Source organism: Rhyacophila brunnea, unplaced genomic scaffold (genome assembly GCF_057557595.1).
Source record: "Rhyacophila brunnea isolate RB1 unplaced genomic scaffold, BYU_Rbru_1.0 scaffold_13, whole genome shotgun sequence".
Classification (NCBI taxonomy): Eukaryota; Metazoa; Arthropoda; class Insecta; order Trichoptera; family Rhyacophilidae; genus Rhyacophila; species Rhyacophila brunnea.
The window spans coordinates 14150296-14172028 of record NW_028232785.1 but is presented as its reverse complement, the minus strand read 5'-3'; the positions used below and the strand labels follow the sequence as shown (position 1 = coordinate 14172028).

The window sequence follows — 21733 nt, the reverse complement described above, 5'->3', positions numbered from 1 at the left end:
TCTGCTTTCTTCTTCATTGGTTTCTTTTGTGATCTTTCCCCAACATATTCGTACTCTTATTTTTTTAATTTCTCTTACAGTAAGAGTCTGTTTCACACGAATACGTAAGCGTTGGTGACACACATTGCTAATTACGGTTGAAACACTATGGGAAGTCACTTGAAGATGCAAGCACCCAAATGCACTCCACGCCAGTTTGATTCTGCGAATAATTTCATCATACCGTTAATTGAATTTTATTGTCCAAGATTGATGTGGTTTTTGACTCCTTTTGAGTGCCGTTGATGAGGATTTCTTCAGTTTAACATACATTGATATTTCAAAACACCCATTACTATTTTAATAATCACTATAAAAACAACTTGTGATGAGGTGTCAGATTTGGTAGTGATATGTGAACCCACGTAGGAGAGTTAGAATATATCCTAGTACAGGGGTGACAAACCTTTTAACGTACGCGTGCCAAAATTTCCCAAATATTATTTTTCGTCTGTGACGTGCCTAGTAGTTTTTCATAGGGAAAAAATGAAAATATATTTTTACAATTGAGTTCTTGAGATTCTATCTTTCGCCGTCTTTCCAGCCTTTTTATTCTTTGAATATTTTTTTCCATGTTCAAAGAAATCGTGAAAGCATTTTAACCACACTTCCTTCATATATTCTTCCATTTTAGCGATAATTTTTGAGGCAAAATAGCAATCAGCTGTTTGTATTTGACCGAATGTCGATAAATTTCATTAGGTTTGTTGATTGAATATTTTCATTTTTAATTACCTGATTGGCATTGTAAATCAATCATAATCAGAGGTTTATGAGACGGCTTCTCCCGCCGCCTGATGAGGTCAGTGCGATAATATTATGTGTGACGCATAAAGCCTAAGGACCGACCTATAAAATATATATTTACATTCATTTTACAGGCGTAATGCTTATTCTTGAAATTTGTAGTATTTGCATGCTATTTTTTATACAATGCGATCTGTCATTTACGCATTTCGTTATTTCCGTTTGCGCATCGATAGGTAAATATTATTCGTAAAAATAATATTAAAAACCGAAGAAAATACGCTTGGCAATGTCGTCATTAATTTTAAAATTATTTGTAAAACTTTTGTATTTTTTTAATAGGTCATTCGTTTTCTCTTCAAAATAAAACATTGGCGTGCCATGCAAAACCGTCTCGCGTGCCATAAGTTCGCCATCCCCGTCCTAGTATATTAAAAAAATACTTAACACGCATGTGAAAAACCCTCATGTTTTTTTGGTTCGGAATGAATCATAAACCCAATAAAATACGTTTTAAATACACACAGCGATGTATTAAATTATGAATAGGTAGGACTAATAAATTGACAGAGGAAAACTGTTATAAAATGACTTTAAACATTTTGGTTTTGTCAGTCATAGAGAATTGTTATATAAACGTTTATTAAACTAAAATGACGTGTAATTTTTTTTCATTTGTTTTTTAGTAACGAAATAATAATGAATTTTGAAATTGGAATGGTTTCATATAAATAATTGAAAATGTTTCCTACGATTTTTATGTTTACTCGTGATATTTAATCATTAATTATTTACTATTGAACTAATATTTTTATATTTTTATACAGCGATGTGCCCCAGAAAGTCGTGTGGATGATGATGAACTGGCTGATAAGATGCCTCATCAGCTTATTGATTGCCATCAGCAAGATCAGTATATTAATCAGGACGATCTTACAAAATCTCTGAAGACTGCAACCAACAAAATACAAGATACGTCACGACAGTCGATAATTAATATTATTAAACAAAACATCAAGCAAGAGGTCTTGTTAATGGACTGTTCAAAAGTAATACAAATTAAGTTGAAACCCTTGAAACATTTTCGACGCCATTTTATTTGTCGCATCTGTGATACGATTTATAGTTCTCTACAAGCTTTAAAAATTCACAAAACTATTCACAATGATAGAGAAACTGATAAAAGTCAATGTAAATTGAAAAACCCCAACAAGGACCACGCATTCGTATGCGATGTCTGTTCATTTTCATGCACGTTGTCTAGCAAGTTTAATAAACATAAAAAGACACATGTTCATAAATGCAGTATTTGCCCTTTCACATGCAAAACTTCCCGTCGTTTAAAAGTACACGAAATGACACATACTGGCGAAACTCCATATAAGTGCGATGTTTGTCCTTTTTCGTGCACTTCTTCTACTACATTAAAAAGACATAAAATGAGGCATTCTGGCGAAAAACCGTATAAATGTGAAGCTTGTTCATTTTCTTGCGCTTTAAAACACAACCTTAAAAAGCATAAAATGACCCATACTGGTGAAAAACCATATTTATGCGATGTGTGTTCATATTCCTGCAAAGCGGCTGATAAATTAAAAAGACATCAAATGAAACATATTGGTGAAATACTGTATAAATGCGACGAATGCTCGTATACATGCAAAAATTCTCGACTGTTAGAAATACATAATATTATGCACACCGGTGAAAGACCATTTAAATGCGATGTGTGCCCCTATAGAACCTCGTGGATTAATAGTCTCAAGACACATAAAATGACACATACTGGTGAAAAACCATTTGAATGCGACGCGTGCTCTTATAAATGTATCAGAATCAGTCAACTAAAATTACACAAAATGACACATACCGATGAAAAACCTTTTCAATGCGATGTGTGCTCTTATAAATGTTCGCAATTGTATCATCTGAATGAGCACAAAATTACACATACAAGTGAAAAACCTCATAAATGCGATGTTTGTTCTTATACATGTGTGCGGATAAGTCAATTGAGATTACACAATATGACGCACACTGGTGAAAAACCTTATAATTGTGATGAATGCTCTTTTTCGTGCAAAACGTCTAATACGTTAAAAAGACACAAACTCACACATACTCGTAAAAATAATTTATTGTTATAATTAATAATATAAAAATCTACTTGGTGATAAATTATTATAAACACTCGTACAACCCTAAATAAAATCCATATAACAAAGCTTCCTCTTCCCCTAAAACAGTTTTAAATAGTTTTCGGATTTGATAGCGCCTACGAAATTGATCATCCAGTAAACTTAAAATATATGTCGCTAAATTAGAGACGAAATATTATTAATATCTCCCAGTTTTGGCAGTGCAAATAACAAAACAAAGTGTACTTTAATAAGGTGGCTACAAGACCGATTCTGCGTGGCATTTTGTCGTGTCAGTTGTGTTTTTGTCGTGACAAACTGCTGCCACATGAATAAATTTAATTTACCTGACAATGAAGTGTAATGTTGTACTATTTCTTACAATATTTATTATTTTATGCACTATTAAGTCAGAAACTATAGGTATATGTATACATCTTCCCGGAAACAACCTTTACAATTGTTTGTAAACTTTTCCACGTATGGAAATTCTCATATATAAATGAGACGTCTATTACAAAAAGCGACAAGTCCACAATTCAATATTTTCGGGAAACAACGTTTTTATGTTTCAAGTTTCAATTATTTGTTTTAACGTGAGATTATTTTTTCCGTTGTATTCCATGTCGAAATTAGAACCAAATGGCAATTTGTTTCAGCCGATAAACTCTTAAATGTAATAAATATAGGTAAAATAAAATTGGACGTAGCGCTACTTGTACCTCACATTTAAATTTATTCCGCATAAGGCTCTGATTCACAGGCACTGGTAGGAAACTCAACGCATCTTGACACCTGCTAACGACGATATCTTCGTTAGTAGTTTGTGCGCTTTAATCAAAAATTAATTTCACGGTAGTATCATTGCGCTTCTGGTAGAAAGAGTGAACTTTTACTGGTAAAAACGTCTACACGTCAGTGTATTTACACATGTTTTTTTATCTGTGGTGAAACAATATAAAACATTGCCATTGTTGTATGTTTTTAAATTGTTATTTTATAGGTAGTAGTTTTATTGTAATAAAACAGGCTTTAGCAGTAAAATTGTACTGACAGTTCCGATAATGTAAAACTGAAAAATCAAGTAATTCATTCTGAATGTTCGGGAAAATATTGTGAATATTATGTTATTTTATGGCTGGTATGGTATTATAAGATATCCCAAATTCATGTAAAATACCCAGAGGGATTTATTTTTATGGGTAGGTATAGCTTTAATATTTCACCGTGAAAGTTAATTATGATTTACAATTACCTATTGGTAGAGTTGAATTTTCACATTTTTTGTAAAGTTTCATATTAAAATAATAAAATCAAGAGTGAACAACTGGAAGTTTAAAACAAATCGTTTGTAAAATTGACAATGACAATGCTTCGTATTTCTTCGACCGAGCACAGGACGAACCAGTCAATTGTCCAGAGACGCCAGATAAAGGAGTGTTAAATGAAAAATAACAACCGACCACCATTTAACACTGGTATCCAAGCTATGTGGATAACAGGCACCGCTAGCTCAGGGTACTGGGTTTCCACACTATCTATCTGATGAATTCCAATCCTGTTACGGAAAGGACCATCGAAATCAATTGGTATTCGATGGATAATGTTTACCATACCGCTGCAGGAGTTAATTGCGAGCACTGAAAACTTGACTCTATTGGACGCCAAAGCCTTTTCTATGAAAGAAAAGAACATAATATTATGGGATACAATTAAATTAAATGAAACACCGTGATAATTTAACCTCACTGTATTTAATGAAAATGTAATTAAAAGTCAATGGTACAAAAATGGCGACATGACGCCATAGAAAAATCACCACCGTTCATAAACGACGATGTTAAAATACATTAATATTTACGTTATACAAAAGACACAATATTGGCGTCTGCAAACTAAAATATTAACACAATAAGTTCTCAGCAACCAACCTAACTTAAACCAAAATATCCACATGTGAGTGAGGTTATAATTAAAACAAATACTTAAAATTAATTAATACTAAAAAAATGAAATTGAAATGTATTTACAGCCACTTGGCGTTCCCGCCAAGCGGGAATCGCTCCTCCCACGTCCTCTCGTTCCCAAGGGTCAACCAGAAAAGAAAGAGATCCAAACAAAATTCGATCGCCTGACATCGATCCCCCCACCACTTATCCAACCCGGAAGCTTGAAGTGCCAACCGCAGGATTTTAGTGTTGCCCGCGAGAGAAAAACCTCTCCACTAATTATGATGTTATGTTAATTAGCCCGTTGGTGACGTCTGCAACGTCACAGGAGCAGCTCTCGACAGTATATCTGAGACGCATTCTGCAGTTTTTTTGGACATATTGTTCGGTGCGGACCGATGACCTGGAGAGACAATTGGTTGTGGGTAGCCTCCAAAGAAAGCGAAGCACAGGAAGCGCGTTGGCGCGCTGGAGCGACCAAGTTTACTGAAAGTTTTGGTGGCTAGGGTTGTCACAATCCTCAGCCATGACTGAGGTCAGCCATGTTAGTTGATCCATAATAAATGTATCAAATTTAAAATGTAAATAAAATTCCTGATAATGAATAGGTAAGGTTTATTAACATAATGCATTATAATAATTTTACCTTAGAATGCACGATTTTTATTTTCATCTATAGGTAATATTTCACGCCTCTTTTCCGTTTCTTGAATGGACGATATACTGCAGTAAAAAAATTGTTTCGCTGTACTGAGTCTTTATTTATAAATATATACGATTAGCGGAATAGAATTCTGACCGCAACTAATATACCGTATTTTAATTCACCCCTAACACCTGCCAAGGAAATGTATTTTTCAATCTTTTAGAATTTGTCATTCTGTGGAATTTTATGCATCCTGAATCCAGATGATAAAAATTGCATTGTTTATTGTTAAAGATTTTTCAGAGTAGGTATCAGTGTTGCCAACCGTACTATAATTATAGTATCTGTACTATAATTTTGGTCAGCGTACTATGTACGATATAAAACAGGAGTACGCCCAATATACTGTATTTGTAAATATCGGAAAAATATGTAAAAAATACTATAATTTCGCAATATAAAAAGATTAGGAGAACTTAGAAAAAGTTGCTCGAAAAACGTACAAAAATCCCTTGACTTTCGTTTAAAATGAAAATTCTTGAATTCTTCGGTAAGCATTTTTGATCGGAAGAGGTACCTAAATAAAAAAGGGTCTCGGAGTTTCTCAAATCGTACGTTTTTTCATTCCTGACAAATAAAAAACCTTTACATTTTCAACAGATGACAACGCGTACTAAATTTTTTCCCTAAATACTATAATTTTGTAAACTCTACTATAATTCCACTTCGAAAAGATGGTAACACTAATAGGTACCTACTTTTGTGTAATATTTTCATGCCACATGATCGTGAACATAAAACCTGCATTTTAAAGGCTATTCTCCAGACCTATTATGTAATATTAGTATACTAGATTAAGTACCTACCTACACGAGTAATCACTTTCACAGAATATGTAAATAGTTTTTCACCGGAGTGGATCATTTTGTGTTGCCTGTAAACAAGTGCAGAAGATCAAAATGTATCAATTCATGGTTAAAACTCAACCAAACTTGGGTCCGCCAGTAATGTGTTGTTAAGCTTAGTTCATACTTACTGACTTATCTCGCGTTTTTAGCTAGCCCTGGTGTTGTTTTCAGAACACGGATAGTATACAAATAATAAATGGTTTTTATTTTTATCAGGAATTGTCGAAATTAGTTTCTGTCGAATGTAGTTTATGTTAATGGTACACGTCACATTAGTTACACAATTTATAGTCATAATAAACCGTAGTTGGGCCACATTTGGGGAGCCATTGGTTTTATTTTATTCTAGTAAAGCTGCATAATTTAAATAATGTTCGGATACTATTTAATATCACTGACTTGTTACAATATTCATTTACTTATTTTTATAATAGTATTCAAGCATTATTCGATGGGTTAATTATAGATAATTTTTTTATTAATAATATGCGGCTTTTATTCAATACTTGATCGTGGACACTTAATTAATTATTTATTTATTTAAAAAATACACGTTGGGTACATTACGAATTATTGATTCAGGAAGTTCACAACATGACATTTAGAATAATATTTACAAGATAAAAAGAACTTTTTATGTACGTTTTTAAATTTTCTATTGAATTAATATGCTCAAACTTGTACTTGATATGAAGTACATAAAAAACCAACAAATATAGAATACTGAAATGTGATTTTGATTTCCATAGTAACGCACGTTACTTAGCCACCACCTAAGCAAGCAATAATAGTCTTTTACTTTTTACGGATTTTTCTGAAATAACTTTCCATACAAAACAGAATTAACTGAAAATGAATTTAATTCTGCTTAAAGATGGCCAAAAGTATTAAAAAATGCATTGGCATCGTGTTCTGATATATGCTAAAAGTTTTAAATGTCTAGCTAGTCGGGAAGTTAGTTAAAAATTGATTGCAAGATTTGTTCTGGACAAACAACCACCGGACAAACAAAAATACGAGCTAATAAAAACGTTGTAAAAAGTACAAGTAATCAGTTGGAGAAAAAACAAGTAGAGAAAAAAAACAAAGCATAAAATAGTTTTATACAAAAACGCTTCCAAAATAAAATTATTACTTAATTTTTATCAATTTCAACACTGTGATTCTAGCAATAATTCGTAACTTTTAATTGGACTCTGAAATATTCACGCTGGGCGTGTTTTTCGGAACCCCATATCTCCGCCAAAATTCAGACACGCACTCTATTCATAGAAAACTTAGATTCTATGTACTGCCTGCAACCCCCAGTCACGGCCATCTTTAGATTAATAAAGCCTAAGCATACCTTTTTGCACAAGCAACGAGTGGTCCACTTTTCAGCTGTCAAAATCAGATCCTTGATTCCTTGAAATATTGATTCGCCTTTTCTCGTTTCAAATTGAAATATAAAAAATTCTCAAATCAAATGTATTAACCAGGGAACTCAGAAATGTGGTATTAACTATCAGTATTGTTTATGAATAATATCATCAGCTGTCAAAGTCAGACTAGTCCTTCACACAAAAACCGGTGGTAATATCGATTTCCAAAAAATATGTAGGTAGCATTGATCTATGCATTAAGTACATTGTAGAAGGTGTTAATGCTAGTGTATCATTTATCATGTTACTTATCTTTTCAAATCAAACCATTTCCTGTGAACACGACAGACGCGTCAGTATGAGCACTCTATAGAACAATGACAGGTCACCCATAGACAACAACGGGAGGGAGGGGGGAAGTAAGAACAGTCGTTGTGAATGTTTCGGCTTTCTACTTGAGTCAGCAATGTCCTGCCGCAATTAAAACGGCAATTATGGCATTTTTCTCATCAGATAACCGCTTTGGACGGCCATTTTTTTAAGACGACAGACGCGTCAGTATGAGCACTCTATAGAACCATAACAGATCATACATAGACAACAACGAGGGGCGGAAAAAATAGGACCACTCGTTGTGAATGTATCGGCTTTCTACTTTAGTCGGCAATGCCCCAGTACAAAACAGTATCATAATTATGTATTTCGTTATAGAGTTACGTTGTGGTCACGACGAAGTACAACTTCAACAATTTGCCTAAAGTCATGTTCGAGGCCGTGGTGGTAGTGATATTTCGCTCTCGGCTTTCAAGTCCCACGACTTGCAGATTTCTGAAGGCATAATGACTGGAAAGCCCTTAAACTATAAACCATCGTTGAATCCACAAAAGGTACATTCAACAATGTACTTATACAAACTTATAATAACTTAATATTACCCCCTTTCGTATCACACCGTTTTGCATTCATTTTCTCCTACTTTGCCTACCTCTGGCGTCCCGGTACAGAGTAACAACATATAAAATTGCATACAAAAGATAATTTAGAATCTAGCTATAATTCAAATATAATTCGCAAAACTACACGTGTCATTGCTGGTCATCAAGAACGTGATGTCCAAAGACCACGGAAGTACACTAGACATCGCAAACCCGAAAAAAATACAGTCATGTTAAACCTTCATGTTGAGTGAATAGAGCTTCACGAATGTCATTTGTGTATTAGATTGTTTACCAAATTTGATAGAAATACATGTTCCTGTTAAGAATCAGTTATTTTTCTTCACCATAATATTCTTTAGTATTTTAAAAATTGTTTGGTCAAATAAAAACGTTTTTGAATTTTATGTGGATTACCTCTATTCACTTCCATGGTGACGATATTCACTAAGATTTATTTTCAACAAGTCTAGTATTCTCAATACTTTCTATAACCTGAGTCCTAAACCTAAACCACTTTTCACAAACATGTGTATGGATCCAGCGTGTCTATTCTATACGCAAGACGCTTCCCGCCGCTATCTGAGGAAGGTAATAAGCTAACAGCACTTTTCTTGGCAAAGCTAAACTTTCGAGCGAGATGACTGTTTAGACCACGGGTTCCCAACCTTCGCGAAGGCGGTCGCGACGGGTTTTCTGTGGGGTCGCCAGCTTATACAGTTAACTAAAAAAAATATTCACTATAACGCAATTTTTATTTTTAATGGTGTCTTGAAGTTTGAATTTCATATATATTTTTTTTAATTAAAATAACTGTAATTTAGGTACGCTATTCTGTCACATTTGGTTGAAACATGTGATGAGAGTTTGGGAGTGATAATAATAAAAAATAGGTAAGTACTTATATAAAAAAAAAAAACTAATTTCAAGCTGTTAAATAATACGGTATAATAAAATATTGTAATTATTTAAAAAAAAATAGCAAATATTTGTATATATAAGTAAATAAATATAGGTATATAAGCAATAATTTTACATGCTGGAATTGTAAATATGGGGTAATATTTTTACATGAGAAAATGTAAATGAATAATTATTATTTGCAGCACTGAAATTTTCAGACAAAATATTTTTTTTGCTGACATCTACCAAAGGGCCAAACTTTTTGATGTTTATTTTGGTAAGACTGCATTAAATATTAATATATGGTGTTAACGGTCACATTTCCTTCGTAATTAGAATAATGACATCGCTTTAATTTAATTCTCCGGATAGTAAAATGAATAACCGGAAACGTATACAATATTAGCGCCTAAAAAAGAAAGGGTAACTCACAGGGCGGGGAGGAGGGTTTAAATCTAAATACAGTTCTTCTAGCTACATCTGTAGCCGTCAGGGTCGTTCAAAGTCGGTGCAGTGTCGGTTTCTGGTGGCTAGTTTGCTAGAGGTTTGTATTATGGAAAGCGTCTTCGACATTCCGTCGAAGTAAAATATAATCGTCCGTCCAATTAATTTTATTATAATAGGTATGAGGATAAGCCCTCAATAGTATCTTGCATGGTCCAGTTTCTCCGGTGTATACTTCAACGGTCGTGGAGAACTCCAGAGCTTCCGGCTTTACAGCCTATCGCGATGCACCGTCTGGCTTGCTCATAAGGAAGCGTCTTCTGTGACTATCCTAATGACGAGTCCTACCGAGGGCTCAGGAAACAATTGAGTTTGCCACTCGCCTGTGATGGAGTTCCGCCGTAGTTTCAACGCGTCTATTGATTGTGTTTGGCGGGTGGTCGGCTCTGCAGGGTCATGCGAAGTCAGGGCGATGTCTGTTTCTGGTGGCTCGTCAGCTGGGGGAACTGTGGGAAGCGCCTCAGGCATTTGGATGACGTTAAACATAGTCGGTTGTCCTTGTATCTTAGACGCCTTAGCGTCTAGGGGGCACACTTCGCCGTTTGTGGAGAATTCCGGAGCATCCGGCATCACCGACCCTTGCTGTCTCTCACGGTACGCCGTCTGGTTTGCTCTGAGGCAGAGGTCAGTGTCTTTGCTGAAGTCGAGTTCTCGTGAAACCTCGGGGTTGATTTGGGCTAGCCACTCGTCTGGTGGGAAAATGTCGTATCCTAGTAAGGCCCGGCTGGGAGTCATGCCGGTGACGGAGTTCGGCCGTCCTCTCAGAGCGTAGACTACTGCTGATACGCGGGTGTCCCAAGTGGTGTGATCAGTGCCCATAAGGTGTACGCGGAGGCTTTCCTTTATATCTCGGTCGTCTTGGTCAAATAGGTATCTTAGACCGGTCCTGTATTGGGCCCCCCACCTGGTTAAAGCTTCGACCCAATCGTGGTTAAAGAATTGTTTATAGTTGTGCGTGAGCACTACTCGTGGGTACCCGTGCAGACACCACATTTCGTTCTCCAGTAAGTTTGTAATTGCAGAGCTCGTGGCCTCTTTTACGGGGAAGGCCTCCACCCATCGACTGAAAGTATCCGTCACGGTCAATAGGTATTTGTTACATATCGAGGTCATGGGGTATGGTCCCAAGATTTCAATGGATACCACTTCCCATGGGTATTTTGCAGGATGTGTAATGTGGTGTTTTTCGAGATCACTATTTCGACTACACGTGTAACTACATTCAGCACATTTTAATGATTTTTCTTCAGAATTAATCATTTCACTGAATGTTCGTAGCTCTTTTCTCAAATGAGCCATTGTGTGAAGTTTTAGTGCACTTGATGTATTACAAGAGACACTACATTCACCACATTTTAATGATTTTTCTACAGAATGAATCATTTCGTGTTTTCTCAATTGACTCAATAATTTAGAAGAGTAACTACATTTAACACAACTGAATATTTTTTCTCTCAAATGAGCCACCATGTGAAGTTTTAGTGCACTTGATGTATTACAAGAGAAACTACATTTACCACATTTTAATGATTTTTCTACAGAATGAATCATTTCGTGTTTTCTCAATTGACGTAATAATTTCGAAGAGTAACTACATTTAACACACTTGAATTTTTTTTTTATCAAATGAGACACCATGTGAAGTTTTAGTGCACTTGGTGTATTACAAGAGACACTACATTTACCACATTTTAATATTTTTTCTACAGAATGAATCATTTCGTGGTTTTTCATAACACAAGACCGTGTACATGAGTAGCTACATTGAACACATTTTAACCTTTTTTTAGAATAAGTATCTTCAAAATAGTTTTTAGAATGAATCCGTTGATGCTTTTTCAATTCACTAGGTCGTATGCAAGAGTAATCACACTCATCACATTTAAATGGTCTTTCTCCAGAATGTTGCATTTTGTGGTATTTCATAGAAATTTCATATGTACATGAGTAACTACATTCTTCACAACTTAATTCCCTTAAAGCCTTCTTATTCATTTTCACTATTCTTTTTTTACGTCGAACTTTGTGATGATTTAAGAATACTAACGATGCCGACAACGTCTTTTCGTTTTGTTCTTCTATTTCTTTCTTGATGTCTTGTTCGTCAATATCTATCTCATCGTAAGGTTCTTCTTCATCTGTCACCACCCACGACGAAATGGAAGTCGGGTCGTTGGCCGTAATGGTGCCTACAGAGGTTAACTAAAAAAAAACAAAACGTGAAAGATTATCAAATATTTATCAAACAGTGAAAACAGATTTTACGTTTATGAAGAGAATGACAAAAAAACAACCAGAATACCATTAATAGAGTAAAATTCATTAAATTTGGTTTGATGTCGGTGATCTACCAATGGAGTCACGAAACAACACAGCAAATCATTAAAATCATAGAACTCTGGATCATTGCAGAATACGTACTGACTATGCTTGATAAAAGGCGCCATTTCACTAAATATATAGATGGTGTCGTTACTATGTTTTTTTTAATAATGTTATTGACTAGGTACGAGTACATCTAAAACACATAGCCACTGGATTACATAACCATTTAATAACATTTGAAAGATATATTGAAAATTATTATTGTAAGGAATGTTCATAACATTGGTTGTGTGTCCGTATCTACTAGGACAGGGTTAGCGAACCTTTTTGCATACGCGTGCCAACATTTCCCAAAAAATATTTTTTGACTGTCTGACGTGCCAAAGAGTCGGCTCGTTTTTTTGGAAAATATTGTCGCCGCGGGCCGCAGGTTGGACAATTTTCTCAAATGTCGTCATTATTGTTTCTTCGTTCGCGTGCGGTGCAAATTCATCTCGCGCGCCATAGGTTCGCCACCCCTGTACTAGGATATGGTTGCGGAGCGGTGTTTGTGAGTGGTGAGCTATAAATGCAATCCCGCCATTAGCAAAAGTGCATGTTGTTGTATGTTGAATTCAGTGGAAGAGAACAATTTCATGTGTTGGGAGAATGCAATAATTAAAATAGTCAACGATCTGCTTACGAGCGAACATTTTAATTTGCTTTTCCTACCTTATTTACTGGGCTGTATTCCGAATGCGAGCTACCCGACTGTGTGTCTTCATAATCGATTTGGCATGGTGCGTCTTCGACAAGTTCATCCTTGATGTCGACTTGTCTATTGGAAGTATTCTTTTCAGTGTTCTAAAAATACAATTCATTATAATATAATATGATATTACCCCAATGCATCAACATGGATATTATTAATATTATCAATAATAATTTATCCTCTAAGACTTGAAACGCTTTCAGTAGTAGTCGAATTCTAACGATGCAAGTCACACATTGTCGCTATAGGATTTGTTTGTCGAATATCCGGTTTTGTCGAAATCGACATTTGATTGCAGGATGATTTTTTGAATCTAAATGGACCAGAACCACCCTATCTTTAAATTGTTTTGTAATGAAAACAGCATTGATATGCTGTAAAAACAACAATTTAAATACCTTCATGTATTTAAATGTAGGATAATCAAATTTGTTTTTCGTCTCTTGAACATTTGACATTTGGTCTATTCGACAAACCAATCCTACAGCGACGACGTGTCTCCAGTCAAATCATTACGTTGTTAAGGTTCAAATAGACTATAATGACGATCGGGCACATATATGCTAAGAGCGATTTAGTGTCTATGATCAAATCTATGCCTTCCGACATATTATACATACATATTGTTTGACAGCTATGACATCGTATTTACACTCTGTGACACCCTGTGACAGGACGCCAACTTAAGAAACGGGTTTTTCGACATATATATGACCGATCGTCATAGAGTGTATTTGAGGCATTAGAGTGTCTAGTGATTTAGGGGTCGGCAACCTTGTTGCCATGAAGGGCGCAATACAAATTTTGAACATAGCCGAGGGCGCATAATATACCTGTACATAATCTATATATATATATTGTTTTAAACTGCTGTCACTCAGTCACCTCACAGTTTATGACCTATTGTTTATATATAAGATGATGTCATTCGCATGCATAGACTAATAAATTAAAATATAATTGTATTCAAGTGCTGTCTCGCTCGCACGCTTTTATTGTAAATAGCATTGAAAGTGTACCAACTAGCGAGGGGCTCGTAATGATATCATCACAAGTGTATTGGGCCACAAGTACTGAGTATGGGTAGTTTTATCCGATACTTGAGTACACAAACTGGTGACAGTATTTCCAACTCACCTCTAGTGTAAACAATGCCAAGTCATGTTAATTCATGTCATCTATTAATAGGTAAATTAAATAAAAATATATTTTTCCAACGTTTTTATTAAGACGTATTCTTATTTGTCCGGTGGTTGTTTATCCGGTGCAAACGATTTTTAACTTAGTTCCAGGCTAGCTAGACATTTGAGACTTTGAGAATATATCAGAACACAATGCTAATGCATTTTTTTAATACTTTTAGCCATCTTTAAGTAGAATTGAATTCATTTTAAGTTAATTCTGTTTTGTATGAAAAGTTATTTCGTCACCATTATTGGTTGCTATGGATCTGGGGTCCTAGCAACTAAATTATTAATATATACGTGTGTTACTATGGAAATCAATATGAATGTCAAAATGACATTTCAGTATTATTTCTATCAAGTACAATTTTTTTTGATCGTTTAAGCTAGTCAAGTCAAGTTTATGTGAGTCAACGAAAATTGAAAAACGTTGTATATAAAAAGTTTTTTTAATCTTGTAATTATTTAATATATTTGGTAAATTAGTTAATAATGTTCTTTAAGCGGAGGAAACTAATCTATACTCAAATATATCGAACAATTCAATTACCTACTAGGTACTTATATTGTTTAAGCTCTAAGAATATTTTTAGTAATCTTGTAATAATGTCTGTGTAACTTACCTTATCAAAATCAATTGGTCTAACTATTGCTGGCGAATTATTTAGAGTAATTATAATCGGTGAAATTGTTAAATAATTTCCTTCCACGTCTATTAAAAAATTCACAATTCGACGACCACGAAATATTTCCTTCGGAAGTACACTTTCTTCCTGTTCACTTATATCGTTGGCGTCATCTGATGATTCTCTGTGAGAATGTGTATCCTAAAAAAGATCACAATATTATATAACACAAATATATTATCGATTGACTAAAAACAAACATTAATCTATCATGTATGTTTATATTCGCCACTTTTTACATAGGTGAGAGGTAATGCGCGGCAAGAGGCGTGTGATAACGGTTATGTATTCACGCTTCTCGTGCCGATTGCGCCCCGGTCGCCGCGATCCGCTCCGTTTCATGGGCACTATCGCTAATGGTTCAAATACACTATATGACGATCTGTCACATATATGTCGAAAAACCCGTTTCTTATGTTGGCGTCCTGTGTCATAGAGTGTAAATACGATGTCATAGACTGTCACATATATGTCAAACGATCTATGACGGCCTTCTATGTCATAGATTTTCGGCTCAGTGTAAACACCTCGGTAATTTTGTGTGACACTAGTTTATGTCTGTGACATCTATGCCGAACATGTTGTCATATATTATTGTTTATGGGTCATAGATCGCGCGGGAAGTGTTTTTCTGTCTTTGATTTCAAACGCCATCTTAACAATCTTGACTACTAAACGAAACAATACCTAGTAAAAAATGGACAGAAGAAGTCGCAAAATCGTGTTGGAGTGGACGGATGAAATAATCATTAATTTAATTGGATTGGTAGAAGGTAATCCACTATTGTGGGACTGTACACTGACTGATTATAAAAACAGGGTCCAAATCGTACAAGATTTGGGCCTTGAAAGCAGTTCTCAGTACTCGGTGGATGATGCCACGCGTAAATGGCAGAGTTTGCGGTGCCAATACAAAGACTATAAAAATAAGGAAAAGGCGTCAAAGAGTGGCCAAGGGACCAGCGACAGGTACCACGTGAGATGAAAGTTTTTCGGCCTCCTGAAGTTCCTTGGCTGTGACTCGATAGCTGTCGTCACTACTTCAAATTTAGCAAGTATCGCAACGATTTTTATTAGACATTCCACATCGAGTTAAGTGTTTCTCTAGCGGCTAGCTATTCCAATTCAGATAACGAGCTCTCTTTGCAAAGTATTTAAAGTATATTATTATTCTATGAAATGTATAAAGGTACCTAGGTACCTATCCACAAAAGTGTAGACAGCCTTGAGGTACGTTCCTTCCTGAAACTTGGTATTATATTAGACAGATGCTCTGTGAAATTAAACACAATATTATCCTATGACCATTCAGTCTCAGTTCTCTTTTCAATTGATGACTTGTTTAGGCTATTAAGCTAGGTAAAGATACTCTACTCCATATCGTTGTGATCTCAATTCTTGATTCCTGATGTTTTTTTCGTGTGTATCTTTAACAACAATGCATCGAAATCTTCCAGCGACAAGCGTACAAAATTTTTATACATTGCCGTATCCTCAGCTCTTAGCTCTCTTATTAAATTACTGTAGCATCCGAGAGTTTCCCGTCTTGCAATCCACTCACGAACCCAAACTCGTCTGCGTCTTGGTTTTTTATTGTCTACCAACAATAAATATGCCACGATTGCCGCGGCAGTAGCTCCATCCGCCGGCATTATAATATGATATGGACAGGAACCAAATAGATAAATAAATTTAAAATCTCACTAACAAGCCTAGGTAGGTACTGATTTATTTCGTTTTATAATTATTATCTGTTTGACGTTTATGAAGGCGTACCAACCATAAAGTTTGTCAAGCGTCATGTTGGTAGTATTTATCAGTGGCAAATATGTGACACAATAGATTTTACGGCATCGTGTGTAAACGGATTGGCACATACGGGTGTCATAGAATCTATGCCCATGCCTCTGTCATAGATTTTTTTGACATATATTGGCTCATGTGTAAACGGAATGGCATAGATATGATCATAGACACGAAAACGCTCTTGTCACATATGTGCCCAATCGTCATATAGTCTATTTGAACCTTAAGACTACTCTGTAACACGCTAATAGATATCTATAGCTGGTATCTGTGACTATGTGATAACTGTGTATTTATCTATTAAAGCTATACTTTAGCTGGGACACAGTCTAAAACGATCGTGACTACGACGCTAAGATTACGCAAACGACGCGTGCAGAACAAAACATAATTTGTCACAAAAATTCAACATGCGTCCATTTAATTTTCTGTTCATTGTTATATTAGTAACAATAATAATATATTTATTGACACGTTTTCTTTTTCAAGTAAATGGGTACCTAACATTTTTTAGTCATCTAATCATCTTACACGATTTAAGAAGTAATACCCCCGTCGCCGTACTTAGGACGCTAAAGACGCACCTGGCGCGTAATAACCAGGCGGCCGATCGATGTAATTGACGTGCATTTTAAAGGTCGTTAAAAAATCATTATCTAGAGCAGTGGCCTCTAAACTCAATAAGGATGTGAGCTACTTGAAGAAGAAGTGACTGAGAAATTGAAATTATCTGGTGAGCTACGTATACATACTCCTTCTTTATAATCGTCCTTTATCATATCATACAATACATAATAATATTATAAGTACTATTTAAATTAAATTAGGAGATCGGGCATCCAATAAAACATAAAATCCGTACTTTAATTATTTATTGTTAAAATAAATAATAATTGAAAAATAGCTTGAAATTAATGAGTAAAGTAAAAATAATTAGTGAAAAGAATGGCATTCACCTTCCTTCACAATTTTTCAATTCTAGGTGAGGAGGTACCTTGTCACTCCCATCTGAATGCAAATATCATGATGTACATCAATGAGTTGGTTTCTATATTTAATTTTAACCACCTTCATAGTGGAAAACGTTGATTCACATGAGAAGGTAGAACAAAACCATGCCTTCATTTTGAGCGCAATTCGAACTAAAATTGGATACTTTTATATTGGGACAAAATGCCATACAGATTCTACAGTTGAGGCAATATGTAATATAAATATGATAAAATATACTACGCGAGCTACCGAAAATGCCCCCGTTTGGCGATCACTGATCTAGAGCGTAGTCTAGGCTATTTTAAAGATATTGAGCCGCTTAAAAACTGATCAAGGAGCCCTTAAATTCCAATTTACCATATTTACTTCATTTGATTTGATCAATTTTCAGATGGAATATGACATAATGTAATGATCTTGAATACTAATTCGAAGTTAAACTTTACATCTTGCAATTTGACGTTTGTGAAATACAATGGTTGTGGAAAATATAATATCAAATGTAAACAACATTTTATCATAGTTATGTTTCGAAAAACTAACCTCAAAAGAAGAACTTTCATTGTCAACACACTCCTCCTTTACATTGATGTTAATGTCCGGGCTGTTTGGGTGCAATATTGGCATATTATCTAACCAATGCTGCTCTTCTGTGTTGGATTCTAAGTCGTCTGATTCGCGTCTTACGTTCATTTTTATTAATATATTTAACACAATAACTATGCGTGAGCGACGGAGTCCAGAAATGCTATGCTAAGTGTTGGGACCCTTGTTGCCATTTCGTCATAGACAATATTAGCTGATATTATTGCCACTTGATAAAAATGTAAGAAATCAATGTTGTAGGTATTATATTACAATTAATAACTACCCACTGATTAATGAAAGGAGTTTACCTACCATTAACACTTTTATTATTCTTGTTGACTCTGAAGTTCTTTGAGATGTTGATCGTATTTTTTGCCTTGTGTGCTTCTCTGCTGGCTCTTTTTACCCCCTTTTTCTTGAGGTCTCTGTGCTCATCTTGTTTAGCAGACTGACAGGACTGATGTTTTCGTTGGTGGCGTCCTTTTTGTCTGTGCTATTCATTTTGATATATCTCAAGGAAACCAGCTAGGTGTTCTCTGGTCACCTGGAGTCAACAAGAATAATAAGAGTTGTAATGGTAGGTAGGTAAAACTCCTTTCATTATTCGCTATTGGCTCCGAAGTCCCTTGAGATATATTATCTGTTTGTTATCACCTGGTAAAGCAAGATATATCCTGCAAGATAAAAATGGATGAAACCAAACATGGGAATTAGGTATAAGATATTCCTTGCTTTTAGACCCAGTGCACCAGGCTGAACAAAGAGGTTAATATATTTCGTTCCCCTCTGTAGAAGTCTGTGTCCATCGGTCTCTGGTAAAACAATTTAAAGGTAGCCTCCTGGTGCCAATTATTACATGTCTGCAGTACCTATGTCATCTATGGGGTAGGTACCTACCTAATTTTCTAACTACTGCCTAGTGATTCCTGTACCCCTGCATCAGCGAGTACTGACTTCACCCAATTTCCGATGACTGCTCGAGTCGCAGGTTTTGTGTGGCCTATTGACGAAATAAATAATGCCGGAATGTTTTCACCTTTTTCTCTTCTCTAATTGGAAACGCAGATTTATGTTTCCGTAGCAAAAATACTTGATCGATGTTTTGGCAACTGGAAGCGTTTAATTTCCATCCAGATTAACGGTGCCTTGTGTGTCCGTCTTGGAACCAAACACTGGCCATAGAATAATTTATTATTATATTATGGTCGCCATTACCGACTAGGCCATTATCTGCTAAGTTCATGAAGCCGTCGTCCCGATGCAAGTAATAATATTATAGCTGTTCTGCGTGAAACTTCATATGAGTTGTATATTATACTAGTGGTGTTGTTTTCTTGAGGTACCTAGTCAACGACTATTCTTGGATCCCAAATCGGTGGTTTTGTATGTTTAGTCTTGCGGGTGAATATGACTTTTAACATAATATGACGCACTACTATGTTACTGCTCATGTCTTTACTGATCACAGGTTTGCAAAAGGGAGCTATAGCTGACTTATGTACAAGAATAATGTAATATGAAAAACCTTCCTTATTGTATAAGTGTCCCAGGTATCAATTTGGTAAGACTCACTTTTTTCGCTTGCAAACGAAGGAAAAAATTAATCAACTGTGGATAGGATAGACAAAGGATGCTAACACGGAGACACGGAGAACCTAATCGGTAGACAATACTGTTGTACTTGAGCCAGCAGATAATTTACAAACTTGCGTATAACTCAAAATGTTAACATGCAAGCATATCTCAACAATTTTAGCACCGAATGAAAAAATAGTTTTCTGTTCCTTTCTGAATTTTGTGATTATTGTATTGGATTAAAATGTCCATTTTATTACATTAAAATATCGTCTTTTAATATAACCTACCTTAACATAATCCTTTAAAACTTCGGTTATTGGAGTACACACTTCGGTTATGCTGTTTGTATACGAATCTCTAGTTGCCAAAAAATCGTATACCTTGTCAGTGCTACCTTTGCTGTGCACATATCGATTCTGTGTTGTAAGTATTATATTTTGAAATGTTTTTTTCAATCTAAGATAGTACCTATAAATAGTCAAAATCTTCCGATGGCTTTCTGCAGAAGTTTCGAAACTGTCCACTTTCTTATTGCTTACGCATGTCACTCATAATATTATTATTCTCCACGTGTTCTCTACGATTCAATATTGACGTCATCCACCAACGTCTTTTTTTCTTCTTTTTTTTGTTTAATTGGTGTACTTATGGCAATAAAAGCAGCACTATTAATTCCTAAATCTTCGTCATCACGATAATAAAAATTGACCAGCCAAAAACGCGAATAGGCCGAGCGAACAAATAAATGATAGATTAAGGAACTAGGTACCTAGAACACGAGGGAAAAGGGCAGAGCATTCGCTATGAATTTATACCAAACGAGCAGGAACAGAATACTCAAGCTCTCACTCGTTTGGTCTAAATGCACTTTTCGGATATTGTTCTCTATGCATTTACACCAAACGAGCAGGAGCAGAATTCTCTGGCTCTACGTTTTAGCTCTTTTGGTCTAAATGCACCTTTTGTAATATAGCGAAGCGCATAGTGTGTAAGGAAATATAGATTTTTAATCTATCGTGTCTCGTACACTCACAAACGCTGCTAACTCAATGCCCCTGTTACCTACTCGTAATGATGGCGAGCCAATCTCACGCGACTGCTTGATTAGATCATAATGTGCCGCAGATGTGGCTCCTGGGTCATAAGAACAACAACGGATTGTCTGTAGAGTGACACCGTTTTTCATTTTCAATAAGTTGATACATGTTACAAAACAGCGTACCTATGCAATAATGAATGCTTATAATATTGTGATTTTACTAGAGTAGCCGAAAAATAGAAACATAAAAGATAGTTGCAGATTTGGACAGAAAGTCTGCGAGCAATTTATCAAAAGTTTTAGTTTTAGCAAAAAGTTTATTATATCGTAGTTATGCAGGGTATTGTCGTTTAGGCGGGGTGTGGTGTAGACGCGGTTTTTTCTGGCTGGAGATGCTTATGGCTTGGCGGACTGCCGACGCGGTTTTTATGGCGGAAGATGCTTGCGGCTTGGCGGGCTGCCGGGTCGTTCGAAGTCTGGGCGGTGTGTTTCTGGGAGCTCGTCTGATAAGGGAACTATGGGAAGTGCCTCAGGTATTTGGATGACGTAAAACATGGTCGGTTGTCCTTTAAAGTCTAACCAACACGTATGGGCATCAACCGATATTGTCTTAAACGGCCCAGACTCTCAGGGGCACACTTAGGCGTTCGTGG

At 35.6% G+C, this 21733-nt stretch overlaps 1 protein-coding gene across 1 annotated transcript; it reads right to left on the bottom strand.

Moving 5' to 3' along the window:
• Positions 1-10373: 10373 nt before the first annotated feature.
• LOC147076579 (uncharacterized) lies at positions 10374-18636 on the bottom strand. Its single transcript, XM_085940899.1, has 4 exons — positions 18419-18636; positions 15014-15217; positions 13167-13298; positions 10374-12332 (listed from the first exon to the last, which is right to left on the bottom strand). The coding sequence occupies exons 1-4, from the start codon at positions 18566-18568 to the stop codon at positions 10374-10376; spliced, it is 2445 nt and encodes an 814-aa protein (XP_085797025.1). The 5' UTR covers positions 18569-18636.
• Between the last annotated feature and the right edge of the window lie 3097 nt (positions 18637-21733).